This window comes from Onychostruthus taczanowskii, unplaced genomic scaffold (genome assembly GCF_017590055.1).
Source record: "Onychostruthus taczanowskii isolate IOZ18803 unplaced genomic scaffold, ASM1759005v1 scaffold212, whole genome shotgun sequence".
Lineage (NCBI taxonomy): Eukaryota > Metazoa > Chordata > Aves > Passeriformes > Passeridae > Onychostruthus > Onychostruthus taczanowskii.
In genome coordinates, this window is record NW_024499374.1 from 232,344 (window position 1) to 252,598 (window position 20,255).

General features: G+C 40.8%; 1 protein-coding gene across 1 annotated transcript in view; it reads left to right on the forward strand.

Annotated features, from left to right (window-relative positions):
• Positions 1–20,255, forward strand: part of PLPPR1 (phospholipid phosphatase related 1) — a 118,190-nt gene that overhangs the window by 78,046 nt on the left and 19,889 nt on the right. Inside the window, exon 3 of the mRNA XM_041404551.1 lies at positions 9,410–9,598. Coding sequence (XP_041260485.1) covers positions 9,410–9,598 — 189 coding nt within the window. The remainder of the gene's footprint in view (positions 1–9,409; positions 9,599–20,255) is intronic.

Below are 20,255 nucleotides of genomic sequence, written 5' to 3' on the forward strand. Positions count from 1 at the left end.
CGGGGGGGGCAGGCGGGGAAATATTATTTTTGTTGTTTGTTATGTTGGAAAACTAACATAAGATAAAATCCTACAGACATTAACTCCTGGATTCATACTTTGTAAGTAATAATTACAGTATCACTGTGGTTGCTTTTATTTTAGAGTCAGTGGAGAGGGAAAATGTTGCTATTTAAAACTGCCTTCTGGAAACACCTCCTTTCTCCAGGTCAGTAATAAGGTCAGAGTCAAAACATAGAAAATGGGTGCATGATCTGATGTCAAGAAGCAACTGATGCTTGTGAACAAATACTTGCTGAGAGGGAAGAACCCACCTGTTCTTCCTGCTCATGATAATCCCCTTTGAAACTGCTGGCTGCAAATTTGCTGGTCTTAAAATAATTTTCTCCCTTTTCAGACTACACAAACCAGGAACAAAGACTTCTTTTAAAAGTTAGGATGAAGCCCACAGTAGATTATTAACCAAATTACTATTATCACCAAATGACCTGAAATTCCAGCTATATTAAAAAAGTGAGATGATGTTGTGAAAAATACAACAGGGGAACCCCCAAATATGTTAAAAACATGAAACATTGTAGGCTCTGCATGGATGTTTGGTAGTGTGGCATTTGGAATTTAATGTTGCATTAATGCCCCCTGCTGATAAGCCTTCAAAATCTAGTTTGAATCAAGCTCAGAATTTAATCGTCTTCTGTATCAGTACATCCCTTATAATAAAAACAATAACAACAACCAAAAAAAAAAAAAATCTAGCATATATCTCATTATTAACTGGGTTCTTCTTAAATAGATCACATTTCTTTTAAGTCTGCTACATAACAAGGTCTTTCACAAAACCAGTAATAACAGCTGTTTAGAATTGTCCACATGAATCCCTTCTGCTCTTGATTTAGTTAAAGGTCCAGTTATGTAGTATAATTGGATAGAATCTGAATGTTAAGGAGAAAAAGAACCTTTTTATGATGATTTCATAAAGAAAGCAAATTATTGTAATGAAATACAACTTGCCAAAAAAAGAGAAATTGCAAGAAGTTGAGCAGATATTCAGAGTTGTACTAGATAATGCTGAGTCACAAAATCATTGAGGTTGGAAAAGCCCCCTAAGACCACCAAGTGCAACCATTGACCCAGCACTGCCAAGTCCATCACTAGCCCATGTCCCTAACCCATGATCCTAAATTATAAGCCTTTTCATAGCTTTTATGATCTATTTTCTAAGTAAATAAAATATTTATTTAGTACTGATTTTTACAGAGATTCTCACAACACAGGTATTACTTGATTCCACAAGAGAGAGGAGGATCCATTTCCTCCCTCTTCAAGCCATGGGAGAAATGCTTTTCCTCTGCTGTCAGTAATTAAAAAGGCACTACTGTGCTTTATCCAGTTTCCATCACCTGTGCTGCTGCACATTTCCTTTGTCCATTTATCTCCCTGTTTCTCTGAGGTGCACAAAATCTCGTGCAAGTGCCCATAGTGTTGGCTGACCACCTGGAGCTTGTAAGGACATCTACCCCTGCACATCACTACCTCTGAAGAGAGTGAGAAGACCTGATGTGTCCCTCTCCACCATCAAAAGCTGAAATTTTCCCAGACGGAGCTGATGTAAAGAGCCTCTCCCAAGGCAGCCCAGCTCTTTGTGGTGCAGTGAGAGAAGGCTCAGGCTGTTACAGACAGAGTGTGGGTAGATGTCTCTCCTTCCTTCAGGCTGACAGTTTCAACCTGTGATCAATCCTTGAATCATACTTACCTGTCAAGGAAAGTAGGCTTAAATTTATTACATAAGAATCACGGGTGAAAAGTAAAAGTCTTTACACGAAAAAGTTGAAAAACTTTGTTTTAAACTGAGAAACCTAGAGTAGTGTATAAAGTGCACTGAGTTATATCTGAGTTATATAAATTGAGGTAATCAAGGTGCTTCATGATGTTGCTTATTTTATTTTCTACATATGAAAAGGTTTTACTGGTTAGAACGTTTTTATGTCTTTATGTCTGTTGCCATTAAGAGACTCGTACTGCTTTTACTGCACAGTTAGAGCTGGAGAAATCTGGATTCTTTATGTGGGTGAGCTCTTAGGTAACATTAACCTATTGCAGTGTAGCACCTCACCATTCTTCAAGGACCATTATATAAAAAAGAAGCTGAAAGAGTTTTTTACCAGACGTCAGTGTTTTTAGAGGTCATGCTACTCTAACAAAACACCTTCTGCTGAAATAAGTGCCTTAGGAAGACATTAACTCCTTTTTTTTTTTTTTTTTTTGTCTGAGCGTTTTTTCTTCAGCCATACAAACTATACCTAATCCATACTTAATTGCTAAAATGGTGAAATAAGACAATAAGTTCATGAAATGGACTTGTAAAAGGCTCTGCAGAGACTGCTTTGATTTCTACACAGTTCCAGCTTCAAAAGCCTGTGTGCCTTAATAAACCTCTCTGGCCCCACTGCCCAGCTTGTGCCTGCACACTGAATGGACTTCAGAACTCCTGTAACAAAGCCACATCCTGTGTGAGGCTGCTGCAGACAAGGTTGCTGTGTGCCACAGTTGCATAAAAAAACTGATTTCAGAATCAGTTATATAATGTTAGGGAGAGAGAACATCTTGGGGAGTGGCAGTGTAGAAAGACCATTGGATTTTATATTTAATCTGACAGTGTAAAATAAATGGTTATTCAGCATAATGAAATCATTCACTTGTATTTGTTTTACCATTATGTGGAATTCTAATAGAGGTTCATTTTGTCTCTGTCTCTTCCATTATGCAAAATAATATTGTAATGAATAGTCCTGTGTCTACTTTTTTCCTTGTTGTTTCGCCATATTTTCATAAAAAAGGTGATTTGCTGCATTCAGTTTCTTGGTAATAATAAAAGCTTGTGCAGTCAGCCTGATCCTTATAATCCATTACAAACATTAATTTGCTGCAGTTGCAGTCTTCAGGAGCCTTTGCTGTCCAGTTCATTTCTCTTTCCACAGACCTGGGAGTGCTGCACAAGTGTGAAGGTGAAACCTTTAAAGTTGAATCACTTGTGATAAAATGGCACACAACAGATGCTTCAAAACTGCTGTAGACTGAGGCTTTTGTTGATCCCTGAAGGGTTCATCCTGCTAATTCCCATTAACAGATAATAGGGAACAAGCATGTGCCACCCTCACACCTCAGTGTGAAATTTCAGTTGCTGGCACATCTGGATCACACAGGCTTCTAATATGGTAGTCTTCATCTTCTTTGTTATTTGTAAATACAAATTTGTCTGAAGGCATGTTCAACATTTCCTTACCACTTGACTACTACACTGTGTGAAAATGTAGGTCCTCCTTAAGACGTTGTAGTAGGTCTGTCAGAACAAATGATTTCAGGGGCCCTGAGAAGAATTCCCAGAGAGAATACTGTAAAAAGGCTTGGCAAAATAACTCTTTCAAGTCAAATTATCCAAATTCAGTATTTTCTAGGAGTCTGCAATTCTTCTGCCAGAAGAAACTGATTATTTAAGAAAACAAAATATAACTAAAATGTTTTTTTTTTGTTTTTCATCAGTTACAAGCACTATGAGCTGAAGGTTGGCTTAGTAAGTAGAGATCAGCTAGCCACAACACATGTAAAAAATATTGATCCAACATGAGTTTCTGAGGCCTCATCTTAATAAGGATACTTCAGGAAACAGACATGGAACTTCTTAAATAGAGTCTTGATCTGCTTTTAGAAAGGAAGAAGTGGGTCTTTGAGTTTAATAATAAATGTGATTTGTTTGGATTTGCTGTGCTTCTAACATTCCTCTGCTGCAGCTGCAAGACTGGAGTTCCCATGTCCAAGGTAAAATGGACAGTCTCCCTTGACAGAGAGACATCTGGACCCATCCCTGGGCAAAACAGTCTGGGATGCATAGTTCAATATTTCTGATATTATCCAGTAGAGAGTACAGACACACCTTAACAATACCTTTCAGCAGTAACTTAGAAATTATTTCAGGACACCCAGATGCCATTGCTGTTGGATGCTCCAGTGTGTCTGTTCCAAAAGTCATGCTCTCATCATCTCTCTCAAAAAAGCACACCAAATTGTTTCAGGTTTTGCATAACAGTGGGTCACTAGAGTTTAGGCAAAGGAGGAGGTAGAAATATGATCAAAATGGGTGGAACTGTGAGCCACACCATGTGTGTCAAGGGTAGAAAACACTTCTGCAGGTTTGTAGTGCTCATGAAACTGTGGCAGTTTCAGTTAAAGAAGTGAAAACCACTGAAATTTGCTGGAAACAAACTGAGCAAGGGCATCAATAGATATCTCAATGACTATCCACTAAGGAGCACCACATGCAAAATACTGGTTTGACTTTTTCAGGAGGAATTAAAAAGTCATATTTTATGTTGCCATTTGTGTGCAAGAACAGTTTTCCAGTTTTCAGTCGTGCACATTAAAGGTGCTGTAAGATATACCATGAGTAGTCTGTGGGAAGGCTGATAAGCTGAAAGAACTTACCTATTTATGTGTAAATAGCAGCAATACTGGGGGGTTTCAAGTGTACTTATATGGATTTGCAATATCACTTATATAGTGGCAAAACACACAGCAAAAGGAGATTTTTGCTGTGGCTGTGTGCCTGTCTTCCAGGACAGACAGGTTGTATGGCTAAAGGGAACACCAGAAATTTTCCCACCATCTTCCTTTTCTCCATAAGTTTCTTGCTCCTCTGTTAAGAATTCTGGGTAGTCTTCAGTCTAGGCTGATCAAAATTCTGTCTCCCACAGTGTCTTCCCTCTTCCAATATTGATTTCTGTCTTTTACAGCTTTATGCCACTTTCCTAAGTGGACTTGCCCTCTTGCTTGCTTACTTGCAGAGCAGGGGCCTCTTTTCTGTGAGTAACAGTATTAAAAAAAAAAAATAATCTCCCATTTGTGAAGGATATGGGGAAGTGCTTTGCAATGAATTATGAGAGTGCATATAGTGTGGGACTTCACTCCCACTACCTGGAAGTGCAATAATTTTATTTTGATGTTAGTGCTCTCTGAGTTTTGCTGTCAGAGACTCTTATTACAGTGAATAGGAGGATTTCTGGATGTACACCAGTACCCTAGAGTTAGCGTAACTAACTGTACTGCTTACTCCAAAGATTCCCTTTCTTTATACTCAGGACACATTCTTTCATTAATACCTGACTAACTCTACACCAAACAATCACCTGTTACCCAAAGAGGATTGCAAGACTTGCTTCCTATTTCTTTAACATCGAAGAAAGTGATTTTTTGAATGCAGAGAATGCCCACAGGTTAAAGTGGAGCAAGGGTGTGCAGTGACGGAGGTCTGTAAGGGCAGAACCAGTGTGGACTCTTAGAGCAGGGCAGAATTTAATGGTGTGTCAAGGGATGGATGTTACATGCTATGTAATTCATACATTTAAATGACTGAGGGAAAAACACACCCCAGTTGCTTAAGTCCAGCTTGTCAAGATTGATTTAAATTCAGCAGGGTTTTTTAAATGAGACTGAGTCAGACACACAATTTTTCTTAACACTATGAATGAGCTTCTACAGAATCAGGACATAAGCATATGTATCTTTGAGCCTTTTCTTGTGCAGATTATTGACTAATCCAAAAAATTTGGTCCAGAAGAAAGATAAATCTTAGCTCTGCCACAGGCTTTGCTGTGACCTGAGGGCAGTCATTTTATCTCCTCAGCTTTTGTCCTCTCTCTGTAAAATGATGATAAGAGTATTTTCTTAACTTACAATGGAGCAGTGATGATAAATATTAAGGATTATGACATGGTTAAACACTGTGCTAATGGAGGCCATTAAGCATCTTAGACTTATTAGCAGCCTTCTATTCATTGGCTGCCTTTCTGAAGTTATTGAGCATTTTTAATTCTTCCCCAAGTAAACTCAAGGAAATGAGTTAATAAGGATTAATAAATAAACCCTCCAAAACGTTAGTGTTAAACTGCATTGTGTTTTCTAAATTACATAATGGGATGTTTTGTATCTTTAGTTTAAATCAGCCTACCTGTTCTTCTCTGCTTCCTTCAGTGTTTGTAAACCTGAAAACAGGGAGAGAAGTCTACAAAATCCAGGCCCACTGATTTGGACCCCGAAGTGCTCATAATCCAGGATGTCTACAGGGCAGCTTCTGTTCTTTATCCCAGCATCCAGGGAAAGTTTATTGCCGTGCAGGGAGCCCTCCTGTCTCTGACATCCCTGGTTCTGGCCAGTCTGACCCCTTCTTGCACTTGTCATCTCACTCATGTTAAACACACATTAAATAGTTACCATCTGGAAAGGAAAAAGGGAAGGGAGAACAAATGAAGTTTCTGGTTGCGTTTTGCTGAGAAGCTGCTTGAAGATGGGAATACTCAAGATGAGGCACAGGAAGTTGCCACACAGAAGTGGTCAGGTCTTCACTGACTGTACCAGCAGCAAAAATTTGGCTCCTGTTTGTGGTAGTGGCTGACTGTGCTTTCTGTATCTCACATCATCCCTTGGGGTATGGTAAGGTCTGTTTAGCTGGAGGTCAAATTTCTGCTGCCTGCTGTTGCTGTTTCAGTGAGATGGTGGATGTCATCTACAGGATATGATGTGTCCACAATTCAAATATGTTATATGTTTTTTTGAGTTTTTTCCTTTCTCAGAAGAACAAAACACAGAAGCACGGGGAGTGTGAACAGAATTGGGTTCATTATTGAGGTGTCTCAAGACCAGGCTAGAAAGTATCCCTGCCCATGGCAGGCAGATTGGAATGAGTTGAGCTTTAAGGTCCATTCCCACCCAAATCATTCTGTGATCCTGTGATTTGTGATATTCTAGGTCAGTCAGTCAAGATCTGTATTTTTATATGCAGGAGGGGGTTTTGTGCAGCACTGAGTCAGCATTTGACAAGGGAAAGGTCAAGGTTAGTTGTGGAACTGCTGTCTAGAGACTGCATTTGGGATAAGTGATATTTTCCTCCCATATCAAAGCACCTTATTTTTTGAAAAAATATAAATAAAAATTCTCTTGTCCATATGACACCCAGAGAAGGTTCAGTAACCTGCTTTGTCTAATTCCCAGTAATAGGAGAAAAAAACAGCTGTCTGTTACATAATTTATTATTTATCATTACCTGTGTTTGCCAGCTGGGGCTGGCAACCTGAAGTATTTCTGGCAGTATGTTTGGGATAGGAAGGGTGGGTCAGATTGCTTTTGACAGCCCATATGAGGTGCTGGAACTGAGTTTAAAGACCTCTATATACAAGCATCCTGTAATCTCCGACGTGTTTATCTGGGCATGTCAGATAGATGGTGATAGTGTCATTGCCTTTCTCTGTGTTAATTAACAAAGCTGAGTTGCCTAGGTTGATCAGAAAATCTATAGCTGCTCAAGGAGTTAAATTCAGATGTAAATTAACTCCTGTATCCTTAGTTGTGGGACTGTGTTTGTACTCATCAAGGTTGCTATGAAGATCTCTGAGGAATACACAGAGCATCTTGCTTTATGTTTGTTAAAAAAATTTATTCTGGGCAGGTATATGTTCTTGAAAATAATACATACACAAAATGAGACGGTTAATTTTAAAGGTAAAAAATTGGGAATGGAATGTCACAACTATGGCTTCACTGTGACGTTCTTTTAAGTCTGTCTTACAAGTCTGTCTTACACAGGGGGCTTGTGAAGACTCCATCCTTGGAGATGTTCAGAAATCCATCTGGGCATGGTCCTGGGCAACCGACTAAGGTGTCCCTGCTTGAGCAGAGGAGGGTGGACTAACTAATCCCCAAAGGTCCCTCCCCACCTCAACCACTTAGGGGTTCTTTGGTCTTCTACTTTCATCAATTACTAATCTGATTTCATTATTTTTTCTAATTTTAATCCAGCTCTTACTCAAATAAACAATAGCTTTAATGGCTGGCTGTGTGTGCAGAGATGTGCCAGAGGAGTGCATTAATAGCTTCAAGTGTATCTTTGAGATGGAATTACTAAAACTAATTTTCAGAGGTCTTATAATAACCTTGCAGCAATACAGTTTTCTTGCAGAGTTCCTGGAGGCAAAATACTAAAACCAGGACCAGGTTACTTTTTTATATGGTGTGTCTAGATAACTTGTATAGTTATAATGACAAAAATAGTTGCATAGTGACATCTTCTGTAATAGTGGCACTAGTCTCCATAAAGAGGATTTTTAATCAGATCCTGTAGTCACAATTTAAAATCATAGGATTTGAGTTGGAAGGAACTTTCAGAGGCCAGCTAGTCCCCCCACTCTGCAATGAGCAGGAACGCCTTCCACTAGACCAGGTTGCTCAAAGCCCAGTGCAACCTGACCTTGAGTACTACCAGAGATGGGGTATTCATCACCTCTCTGGGCAATCTGCGTCCTTTTTTTACTACCTTCATTGTAAAATACATCATCCTTATGCCTAATCCAAATCGACCCTCTTTTAGTTTTAAAACCATTACCCCTTAAAAAAAAAACAAAAAAAAAAAAACAGTTATAAATCAATATTACTATTTTTGTCTTGGATGAGGACTGTGATGTGAGATTTTCTTTGCAGTGTGGCAGAGGGAGAACAAGAATTAGTAAATCTGCTTATTTTCATGAGGTGAGGTTGTGGTGACATGTTGCTGAAACAGTGTGGGAAGCTGATACTGTGGATATAAACAAAAAAAGTGGACTGCTGAGCTTCCAGCCAACCCATTTAGGAGCCATGAAGTGTGAAAAGAGAGACCAGAAAGGCTCCTTGCAGTTCATATCTGTGATTTAAATGCAGCTTCAGACTCAAGCCAGTTTTTTCAAATTGGCTGTGGTGGAGTGGGTAAGACAGGCAGTGCACTGAAGTCCCCACAGGTTGCTTGGAGATTTCTGAGTAGACTTCTAAAGCTTTACTCATGAAGAAGCAGCTCCATGGAAAGGTGAGTGGCAGGAAAGCCTCCTCTGGATGCCTCTTCATCTGGGACAGACAGAGGGCCCGTCTGAATTAGCACGACGTGCACGTTCTCCAGCACGGGCTTGCAGCTGCAGCGGGGAGCTGTTTTGGCTTTAGCTTCCTCTAGGCTTTGTAGCAATCCTTTCCCACTCGCTGCCGCCGAGCGCAGGTTTTCGCTGTGGCTGCTGCTGTCTCCTGCCCCGCTGCCATCGATCCCCCCGCACTGACGCTCACATGCCCTCTGCTAGCGCGGCGCTGTCCGCGCTCCCGCACCCTGCGCGGACCCGCTCCTCTCTGAGACGTTCATTGCCGTCGTTCGCCAAAAGGTTTATGTAACAGATGTTGCAAAGCAAAGGCGCAGAAACACACGCACACGTACACACACCATTATGGCAGGGGTTGTCAGAGTGACGGTGAAGGGAGGATGGTCCGCAGGACTGGAGTAGCTCGCAGGCACAGCTGCATCTGTTCAAAAAGCAACTAACGCCTCTCTGTGACTATGCTTTATTTTCAGCTCGTCATCATGGCTGGGACTGTTCTGCTCGCGTACTACTTCGAGTACACTGACACTTTTCAGGTGCATATCCAAGGTTTCTTCTGTCAGGATGGCAGTTTGATGAAACCGTACCCTGGGACAGAGGACGAGAGCTTCATTTCACCGCTTGTGCTGTACTGTCTGCTGGCTTCAACTCCAACAGCGATTGTGAGTATGAGGAATTATCTGAAATCCCCATGACCGCCTCATAAATAATAACAATAGTCCTGTGATATCTTTGTCCCCTCGCCTCTCTGCTCGGCTGTAATTGATTTACACTTAGCAGGATCTCTGTTTTGCCTCAGACTAATATGATCTTCATCAGTTATCTCCAGAAGTAATTATTCTGAGGTAATCACAATGCAAGACTGAGGGTTAAAGCTTGTTAAACCTTTTACAATAGCTTGCTTACTTCACTGATTAGTTGTGAATTTCCTGGGCTCCAGAGAGGCTCTAATGCAAAGGTTATGTATTACTGGAAATAAGAAAACAGGACAAAGCTGAAGTAAAATCCAGGTCAGATGTGCAGCATATCCAGGATTATTTCCTACTATATTAAAAGGACTGTTGAATGGCCTTAAAAGGCTTAGATGAGGAGAAGGATGCTAAATACAAAGAAAAATATGAATGCTGTTTTCTTATTTTTAATAGTTTCTTTGTTTCTGATAGTCACTAAACTTTTTTCTAAATCTGATTTTATTCACTATTCCGCCAGTAAACTGCAATGTAGCTGTTCTATGCAGATAAAAATATTCAAGTAGCAGAGTACATACAATGCCAAACAATTTATTGCAGTCACTGGCTACCAAAGCTTCAGCCCTTTTCCATTTTCCATATGGAAAGTTGCATATTTCACGAACAGCCCCAGCTTTGCTGAATTTGTACTTACATTGATAAATTCCTGTCAGATTCTGTTTATGGACTTTTGTTTTATTTCTTTCTCTTTATTTCTTCCCTGTTAGTATTTATTTCTTATATTAATTTTGCTTTTCATCCCCTTCAAAAATTGATTAAAGCTGTACGTTACGTATTTATTTTTAAATAGTGAGTGCTTCACCATAGTCTGTTTTAAGTTTTGTTCTGTAGTAATTTTAGTGCCTCAAATCATGTTCTTGTCACAGAATGTGGTAAGAAGTGTGAAAGGGATCTGCAGAAGAGCCTGTAGGTTTTGGTACAGGACACCGTCTGAAGACAACCAGGTGTTTTGAAATGGATTACATCATAAGTTTATTAAAAACATCTGCAGTAACAGAGTTATTTTATTGTTGCATGTCAAGGCTTTCATTTTACTTTCTGCTGCAATGATAGATTATTCGAAAATAAAAAAAACCTGACCAAAACAAAACAAAGAAAACCCCAAACCCCCACAATTTGGACCTCCCCCATCAACATAGTGCCAATGTTCAGGGATGTAGCTTTCACAAGTGCTTTTTGTAAAGTTAGATGGTGGGTCACAGCCATGCCTTGATTCCAGACATTAGTGGGTGGTTTGTCCCTTGATTACTGATACAGTGTTGGGTAATGAGTGTTGCTCTTTATTTGGATCTTCTGTTTAAATCCTTGGTCTGCCAAATTTTTATGCTAACCTTTCAAATTTTGCTGCCCTGGATCAGCATTTTCTTTGCTTTTTAGTAACCAAGAAGCTTTTCTTAATTACTATTCTTTATGAAAATCTGAGTTGGAATCTTGACTTGGCAATGCTGGGTTAATGATCAGACTTCAGGATCTTAAAGCCCTTTTCCAACATGAGCAGTTCTGTGATTCTTTCAATAGTGTTTTATTTGTAGTTTCCATAGCCCATGTTAAACACGAAGTGTGAAAGGCTGTAATGAATGCCAGGTAAGATTGTTGGGTGATGAAGAGAACTTCAGCACTGTGCTGTGTGGAGCTGGACTCTGTGAGCTAACCCATCCCATGCAAACTGTGCAGGAATGCTAGCCTGGGTCGACAAGGACGGTCATCACCCTGGGTGAATGGATCCAGGGCTGGTTTAACTGGTGAACTCTGCCTTTTGGGCTGTGCTGTGCTGTTGCACTGGACACATTGCTCCACACAGAGAAGACATGGTCGGAGTCAGACAGTCTTAGCACTGTGCTTAGCACCAGTGATCTCTAGATACAACCTCAAGGAGACAGCAGGTCAAATTTCCCTGGCAGAGCATTTTTATATCCACTTTTAATGCAGTATTTATTAATGCATTGTTTAATCAAAATTTTTAATTTGTTGTATTGTTATATTGTACTATTAATACATAATTCAAGTATTTAATGTTCTGTTACTTAATATCAGGTTAATCTTCAACCAGGGCATATGTCAGAGGTTTTTCTGTGCTCCTGACTGGTGCTCATCACAAGGTCTATATAGGAGTAGCTTAATTTTATTTCTCATTCCCACCTTTTCCTGAGAGTCCTTCTTCTCTTTGCACAGCATTTTCACACTTTGCTTTGGCTTGTAGCTGATTCTGCAGACCAAATTTTGGCAATGGCCATCAATAAAAAGTTTATAAATGAGACAGAAAGCAAGCTCAGATTCTCCCTAAACTCTGTATTGCACTTCCCTGCTGGTTAGTCCACTCAGAATGCGCATGTCCTCATCTGCCGTCCTGTACCCAAATGGGTGCTGCCTCTCACTCAGCCTGTCCACAGCCTGGGAAGAGATATTTGATACAATCAAATGTCAGGGATTTTAGTACAAGGAGCAAATGCAACCATTCCTATTTAGACCGTGACGATTTGTACTCTTTATAAAATCTCTCCAAAAACCTCCACACAAACAAAAGAACCCACACAACTGTGCATCGTGGCAGGGAGTGCTGTGTGCATTCACTGTCACTTAAGTTGCAGGTTCACTCCCTACACTTTGCTCTTAGGAGGAATCACCAACATTGTGCAGCTCCCCCACCAAGACATGACTTAAGTCAGCGGTAATGCCCTTACCTTTGCAATTACTTGTTTTTCATCTGCACAACACTTACTGCTTCACTTCCTAATGGCAGAACGGTTGATTTGGAAAATCGTTGGTTTGATGTGGCGGCAAATTTGATCTGTGTTTATTTCATATTACCACTGTCCTGACACCTTGTGACATGAGACAAGTGGTTATTGGTGGAAGCCAGCAGCAATAAGATATGAGCTCATAATAAAATCTAAAAGGGCTTCTGGAGCTGTGGAAGGTATCCCAGGGATCTGTACAAGCTTCCTCATCTGAGACACAAGCAACATTAAGTGCAGTCCTGTGTGCATGGGTCTGGGGAGGACTCAAAGCCATGATTTCAGCACAGCTTTGAGGTGTTACAGTGCTTGCAAGCCAAAAGGGAACATCTTTGTGAACTTAATGGAATATCTTTGTGTCTCTGTCATTTGGCTACAACACTGGGCATGGAGGAAATAAATGCATGTGTTTTATTTCTGAGAGCACTTTGCAGAAGAACTGTTGTGGGTTGGTGCCATTGTATCTGCATTTCCCTGCACTTTTAGTGGAAAAATAAATGTGACTGGCCTGGTTTTATGCAGTTTTATTCGTTGTTTTTGAAACATTTCTCTAAAAATATTCTGGGATGACTCCACCACATTCATCAGTGTCCCTGAAGACTAGCTTTCCCTGTTATGAGGTTACTGCAAGGCAGCCAATTCCCCAGCTGGCACTGAACAATCCTTCCAGAGTTCAGCACTGCTGCATGCTCTGCTCCATCCAATGTGATTTATTTACCCACCCGAAAGAAGCAGAGAGGCTTAGGAACTGAGCCAGCTCACTGAAATGAATACTGAACAGTGGCAGAAAGCTTCGAGGGCAATGTTCTCACTGTTCTTCATTACCTTAAAGTGAATAGAAAGTGCCACTACCATTTTCACACAAACTTTTGTTTCTTTCCCTCTGTTTCCAGGTGGGAAGTAGCAGCCTAGATGTAATCTGTTAACTGTCCAGTGCTATTAGTTTGTGCAAAGGAGCATTTGTTTTCAGATAATGTTGAAATCAGTCAAACAAAACCAGTCTGATTATGAATTACAATGTTGATCTGAAGTAGGAGGAAATTGTTCCAACTTCTCTCTACAATCTGCACTTACCTCTCAAACTTCAGAAACATCCTTCTTCTCAATGGTTCTCCTATTCTGTCTTGATTCCTTGGCTTTGCCTTAGCACAGCCATGTTATTACAGTGATTTATTTCTGTAAGAGAGGCCAGGGAATCTCTGCCTGTAGTGACTGAATCCCCTGTGGCTGCTCAGCATCAGGTGCCAGGAAAACCAAGAACGTCTGACACAGCTCAGAGCTCTGCTACAGCAGCCCCTTCCTAGATTCTCCAGGCAGGAATCACCAGGCTCTGCTGGCAATGGTGCTGCCAGAAGGCACAGACTGCTGTGCCACAGCCTTCTCCCCACCACGCTTCACTCTGTGCTGGCACAGCCAACTGTGTCCTCTGCCAGTGGTGACTTGCCTTCCTCTCCTGGACTCTTGCCAGGGCTCGTGAGGTGGTGAATGAGGAGCTGGCTTACAAAGGAGCAAGGCAAAGGTGTGCCCTGTGTAAATGTTTATATTCTGCTGTTTGCACACCATTCTGGAAGAATAAATATGCTTTCTTGGTTTGGTGCAACGCTTTCAGGCACTTCTCACAGTGTCTCTGGGACCCTGGGTGGTCCCAGCCACAGGCCAGTTTGTGAGGAACAATGCAGGGCTGTGAAAAATGTGTATTCTCTTCATTAGAACTTCAACATAATTATTTTAGACAGTTTTACCACAGTGTATTACATTTTTGAGCTCAGCTCTAAAACAGTTTTGGGTTTTAAGCAGGTTAGAATATAAATTGTGGATTTCAACGCTTTTGACTTAAAATAAAAAAGAGAAACAAAACAACAAAGCAATTTTCTTGTTCTGGAAAACTACTTGCAACTGTTCTTTGCTATTGTTTTCATTCAACAACAACAATCACCCACTCCAAAACAGAATGAGGTGAGTAATTGAATGCAGATTGAACCCATTGAGTTTCTATCCTTGGAAAATTAAAAGTGAGCTGTCAATGCAACATTCAGCTGAAGACACTGTTTCATTGTCTTGTATAGTTTTGCAAAATACAGTATTGATTCCTGGGTCCTGTCCAGGGTGTGGTGGACAAAGACAAGAGAGTGTCTGAGGGAGATCTCAGCTGGTCCCTGTCCTCAGGAATGTTCAGTTGAAATAAATAGGGCAGGAGATTTTTCTCCTTTTTAATGCTCGGTGATAGTGATCTTATCAGGGAAAACCTCTGCCCACCCGGGCAGGCTTGGGTCGGGGCCCTGTCTGTGGATCACAGTAGAAATCCTGTGTCTTGGGGAGGATGTTTAGGCAGACCTCAGCCACCCTTTGCCTTCTGGGCTGCCCTTCCCCAATACAAATGTTGCTAAGTGTTCGCCACCTGTGTTTGACCATGGAGTGTCTCAGCTTCACAGCGTCAGTACTGGGTCCTGAGGGTAGCAGATAGGATGGCAGATCAATATTCCTCAGGGGCTAAGGCTAAATGTGAGGGAGATCTAAGGAATTAAGGAGTTCTCAGCAGTAAGTGAAAGTCAATATAAGCCATGTTCTTAGTGGGGACTGTGGAGAAGAGAGAAAGAGACTGTTCAGATCACAAGAGGCAGCCTTGCAAGGGACATCAGCTTCAAAAACTGAAATGGATTAAAAATTAGGCAAACTTTAACAATGAGAATAGGCAAGCACTAAAGTAGACGCTGTGGGCTCTCCATTCTTGAAGTCATGAGCTACCGCATAGAGCCTGAAGAACATCCCTATCCTGACTGCAGCTGTTCTAATAGAAACCTCAGAGACACCACAGTGCAAAAGGGCAGAACTGCTTTTGGTCCCACTCAAGCCCGTGCTGATGAAACACCCTCTGGAACATTTTGCAAAAGTCACCTTTTGGTGAAGGGTCCTGCTTCTGCCAGGGAGAGTGTGTGGAGTCACGCTGAAACTGGCTGATTGCGGTTGAGAGCCCCACAACCCTCATCTACTGCTATTCTCTGTTTTTGAGCACTCTGCATGGAGCTTGTCTCACAGCCAGTGCCTTTCTCATATCCTCTCCTCCCCTTGGCTGCTGTTTGAATGCTGGAGACTTGATTAACTTGGTTCTTTCTATTTGTGACATTAAAAATGCAGCCACATGCATCCTTGCACAGGATTGGGAAATGTCATATGGCTTGCTGAAACCTGCCCAGAGCTGAGAGCAATGACATCCCAGGATCTAAATTCAGGTGGTTTTTTTGCTGCAGAGATTTTTGTGTGTTGCAGCATGTTCCCTGGATGTGATTTCAGTGTAGAAATTGGAAAAAGGAGTGACTGTGTCACAAGGGTGCTGTTAGAGTAAACAAGTTGAAGGATTTAAAAGCTCACAGAAGTCAGAATAATGTTAATTTAATACCTAGGAAAGACAGATAGGTCATGTCTGCACTTCAGATGATTCTCCCTAATCTAGGAACTCTGTTGTCTTCCTGGGATGGGAAATAACATCACTTGTACTTTTTCATTAAAAGCAGCAGACGGGACTACTTTCACAGAGAGACAGACTTGAGGCAGTCCCAAACTGTGGGCACAGTGGTGCATCCTGCAACTCTCCCATGTACCTTGGCTGGTGCTCCTCCTTCTTTATCCATGTGGAATTGCAGCTGAAATTAAGACAGTGGGAACTTCTGCACAACCCCAGTGTTCACTGGAAATGTGAAAAAATTACAAAAATAGTGTTTTCACATTTGTTGTGAGTGAGTGAGTGAGTGAGTGAGTGAGTGAGTGAGTGAGTGAGTGTGAAGGGGAGGCAGGAGGGCTGTGAGTGTCGCCAAAACTGCAGGAAAAATAAAAACTCTCCAATAACATTTTTAGTGTTAGAGAATTAAGGCATTACTTTATTTCTGACTGGGATGCTGTTCTGCCTAGGATGTGCAACAGAAATAACTTCATCCTCACGTAGGCTGAGTGCGCAGAGAAAATCATTCCATACCATACGTATTTTATGATATTTTTCACAAACTTTATATAGTCAAAACACATAGATATTCATTACTTTAATGTTAATTGGTTACATAGTTCTTAGTCTTTGGTTTCCTATTACTTACAGATATTTTCACCTCTAGTGCTAAGTAGGTCCTTATTCTTCTCTCTCCTGCAGACCAGGGGTGTTGTTTGGGGTTGATGGTCTATTAATGGCACTTGATGACCACTGATGGCTGTTACCTTTGGTGTATCTTCTGTTCTCCTCCCAGTCTGTAGAGACTTTAAGCTCATCAGGCCTTCACCTGGTGGAACAATGCCCTAAAGGAAAGAGGAAATAAACCCTAATTCCCTTCCCTTGGGGCAAAGGTGAACATCTGTTGGACTTGATGATATCAAAGGTCTTTTCCAACCTAGCTCATTCTGTGAAAAATGATCAAAGTTATAAAATAAAAAAAACTATCATTAGAATATTTTCCAACATGGGGTGCAGCCTCTGCCAGCTGCAGTGGGACAGGAAGGAGGCACTCAGGGCAGATCCCACTGGAGAAGTGAGGTGAGCAGCTGGAGTTGCAGTGAATTTGTAGTGGGTTTTCAAAGGGAAGAAAACAGAGGTGAGACTGGGGCAGCATGGCTGAAGCACAGGAGGAACCAGATTGTGGCACTCTACATGGAACAGGAGTTTGGAGAAACATGACTAAGGAGAAATACTTTGGCTACTGGAGAAGTAAACAAAAGCATGGCAGGGGAATGAAGAAGGGATGCAGTCCTCACCTTTGCTACAGCATTTGAACTGAAGTAGAAGACCAATGTCCTTTACTGAGAAAAACTGATAAAAGGAACAAAGGGGGTTAAAAGCTGGGCCCATCTGTGCCTGTCAGCACCATCAATAATTATTCTTCTAAATTTAATACAACCCTTCAAATCAGCTCCTCAACCTTGCCCCACTGCACAATTACTGCAGGATAGCAGCTCAAATGTCCCACTGTTCTGCAACCTCCTCTCAGTTGTACCAGAGAGACATTCCTGGATAGTTTATTTTAGTTCATCCTCACAGAAACAGGTCTTGATGTTCACTTTTTTCTTTTTTTTTTTAAACAAAGTTGTGCAAATGATGCTTTGTGTGAGCTTATCAGAAAGTGCTACAGGAAAAAAAAAAAGAGATTCCATGTCCTTTTAAAAGCAATAGTTCCACTATTTTGTTGATTAAATTGATAATTAAATTTACTAACTGTCAGTAATCTGTACAGGAGTGCAGGGAATATCAGGCACTAATGCTGTGCTGAGAACTTGAAAGGGGAAGATGAGATGTTTCACTGTCTGAAAATGTCAGCTGAAGGACTATCATAGATAAAAGACTGTTGAAGAGGAAAATGGACGGATAATTTTATCATCTGCTGGGTCAGGATGAGCCAGGAAATAAGTAAAGTGTGTGCAGCAGAGGGCTTTGAGAGCTGAACATTGAGGGGCGAGTATTTGGTGACACTGCCAGTAATGGGAAGGCAGGGAAAATTGAAGAAGTTTTCTGACTGGAGAGGTTGAAATCAGCAGAGGAAAAATGCCTGCTGGGTAGGTACTTCTAATCATACTGGGGCTTTGGGTCATCCTTGTATTTTTATATGGTAGTCATAGGAAATGGAACGTGAGCAAGAGTTCTCAAGCAATATGTCCTCAGTGTAGATGAGCTGCTATTTTATTCAGGAAACCAAGAACAAAAACACAATCAGGGCACTACTTTTGCTTCCCTATTACCTACACCATGCCAGACTGCCGATCACTTGTGCTTTCAATCCAGTGCAATTCTCCTGACATTTCTACTGCCTAATTAAGCCAGTATGATACAGAAGTTCATTAGCCTTGCATTGTTTTCCCAAACAGAAATAAAAGTGGTTTGCTTGCTGTTTTGTTTTTCAACCCATATTTAGGTGCAGAGTCTATATTTAGATGTCAGCTATAGAACTGATTGGTAACCATTCCTGAAGTGCTGATTCTGTTTTGGCAGGAGCTGAGGTACTCAGTAGTGCTGGTGATTGATTCTGGGAGGCCAGCTGGAGAACTTGGCTGGATGTGGACCCTGCTTGTGCAGCATCATCACAGTTTAAATCACGAGAATCACTGGAGTTACTTGATTTCAAAATGCATGGGGAAAAAAAAAAACAAAAAAACAAACAAGTTCTTTGAGAGCTATTCAGACCACATTCAACTGCGCACAGACAGATCAGCTTTCAGAATCAGGTGTCCAATTGCCCACTGAATTTTTTGGAAACATCAAGGCTGACTTTCTAGAGAACCCATATTAAGCATATTAGAAAACAAATTTCAGCAACTAAATTTAGTGCCAGAGATGACATGACAAGAAAGGTACAGTTATGTTGAATCATTTTGTATCTCCACACAAACACAGCTTTATTGCCATATAGCTAAACTCTGCGGTAAACCAAAGGCAGTATTCATTTTTAAAAATCAAATTTTGAACTGTTATGCTGTAGGAAATCTGGGATAATTCTGATTAAATCAGTGGAATGGAACTGAACAGATTTATAGCCTGGCAAAATTTACTCCTAAATCTAAGTAGAAGTAAACTATGCACATGGGAGTTGCTAGGAGTATGCCAGACAGCTAGATTTATAGAAACAAATATGGGGATTGAAGCTGGAAAATCCTCCATTAACTTCTGAGGTAAAGGAACTTTAAAGATGGATGTATAGTTACAGGATATGACTGTGGATATGACTAAGTCTCTCATATTTGAAAAGTTTAGGATATTTTAAAGTCGAGTAGCCCCTGTGTTCACAGAGTAGAATTCCCTCAGGGTGTGAATCATCTCTTAGTGTGTATGTACAACCCTGAGCAGAGAGAGAGCCAAAGCAGTAATTCAAACTTCTGAACATTGTAATAACTCAAATAATAAATGGGTTGAAACAGAGTGTCACTTTCAAACTGCTTTAGTGCAGATGGTCTTTTTCTTAATTCCCAGCCCCGTCGTTAGTGAGCTGAGCTTATTGAACTGCTTGCCAATTCTGTTAAGAGCAGATGGGGTGAAACGGGATAAAGGCAATATTTCAGTGCAGCTCCCATGCATCAGCTCCCCTCCAGATGCCATTATCGACATGCATTTTACAGCTCCACAGCTCTTGCCATCAGCGGGTAGAATTATAAAGAGGTTGAGCGTACTTGGCTTGAATGTCAATAATCAATAAGGACACTCATCTGACTTAATAAGGATAAATTGTTGCCCTTGAAACAACACACCATTCCAGCAGTCAGAGTGAACTAAGGTGACTTCCTTGACATTTATACTAACTCCGTGTGTCTGTGCCACCCGTGTGTGTGTACACAAACACTTCTGTGTTGTTTTTGTCTGACTGTTCCCTAACACTATGGATTCTCTTGTGTATGTCCTGCAATAATGCATTAAATTAATAATCTTGAGTGCTTCCCCTTAAAATTTCTTCATTTCTTCCACATCAGGCAGTTGTGGGGTTTTTTTATTTTAAAGACTTTAATTAGAAACTCTGTCTTTCTAAAAGGGTCCCAGTTTCCCTTTCTAAAGCCTGCTGACAGAATATGATAGGTGATATTTTCAGAGGTTCCTGCTGTGTGTGCATCATTGCCTCTAAAGCCTGTGATTAAATTCTGTCCAGCTTTAGTGAGGGTAGATAGGCCTCAGTGCAACAGTAGTAAATTAGTTCTAAGTGCTTAAGAAATTATCCTATTCCTATGGGAAGCAGCTATTACATTTATAGAAAGCATGAATGTTAAGATCATACAAATATATGTAATACATAAGCACAACTAACATTATGATCAGTGGTTGTGTGGAGACTTCATTTTTGATAACAGAACATTTAGACAAATATTGCTCTTTCTCACAG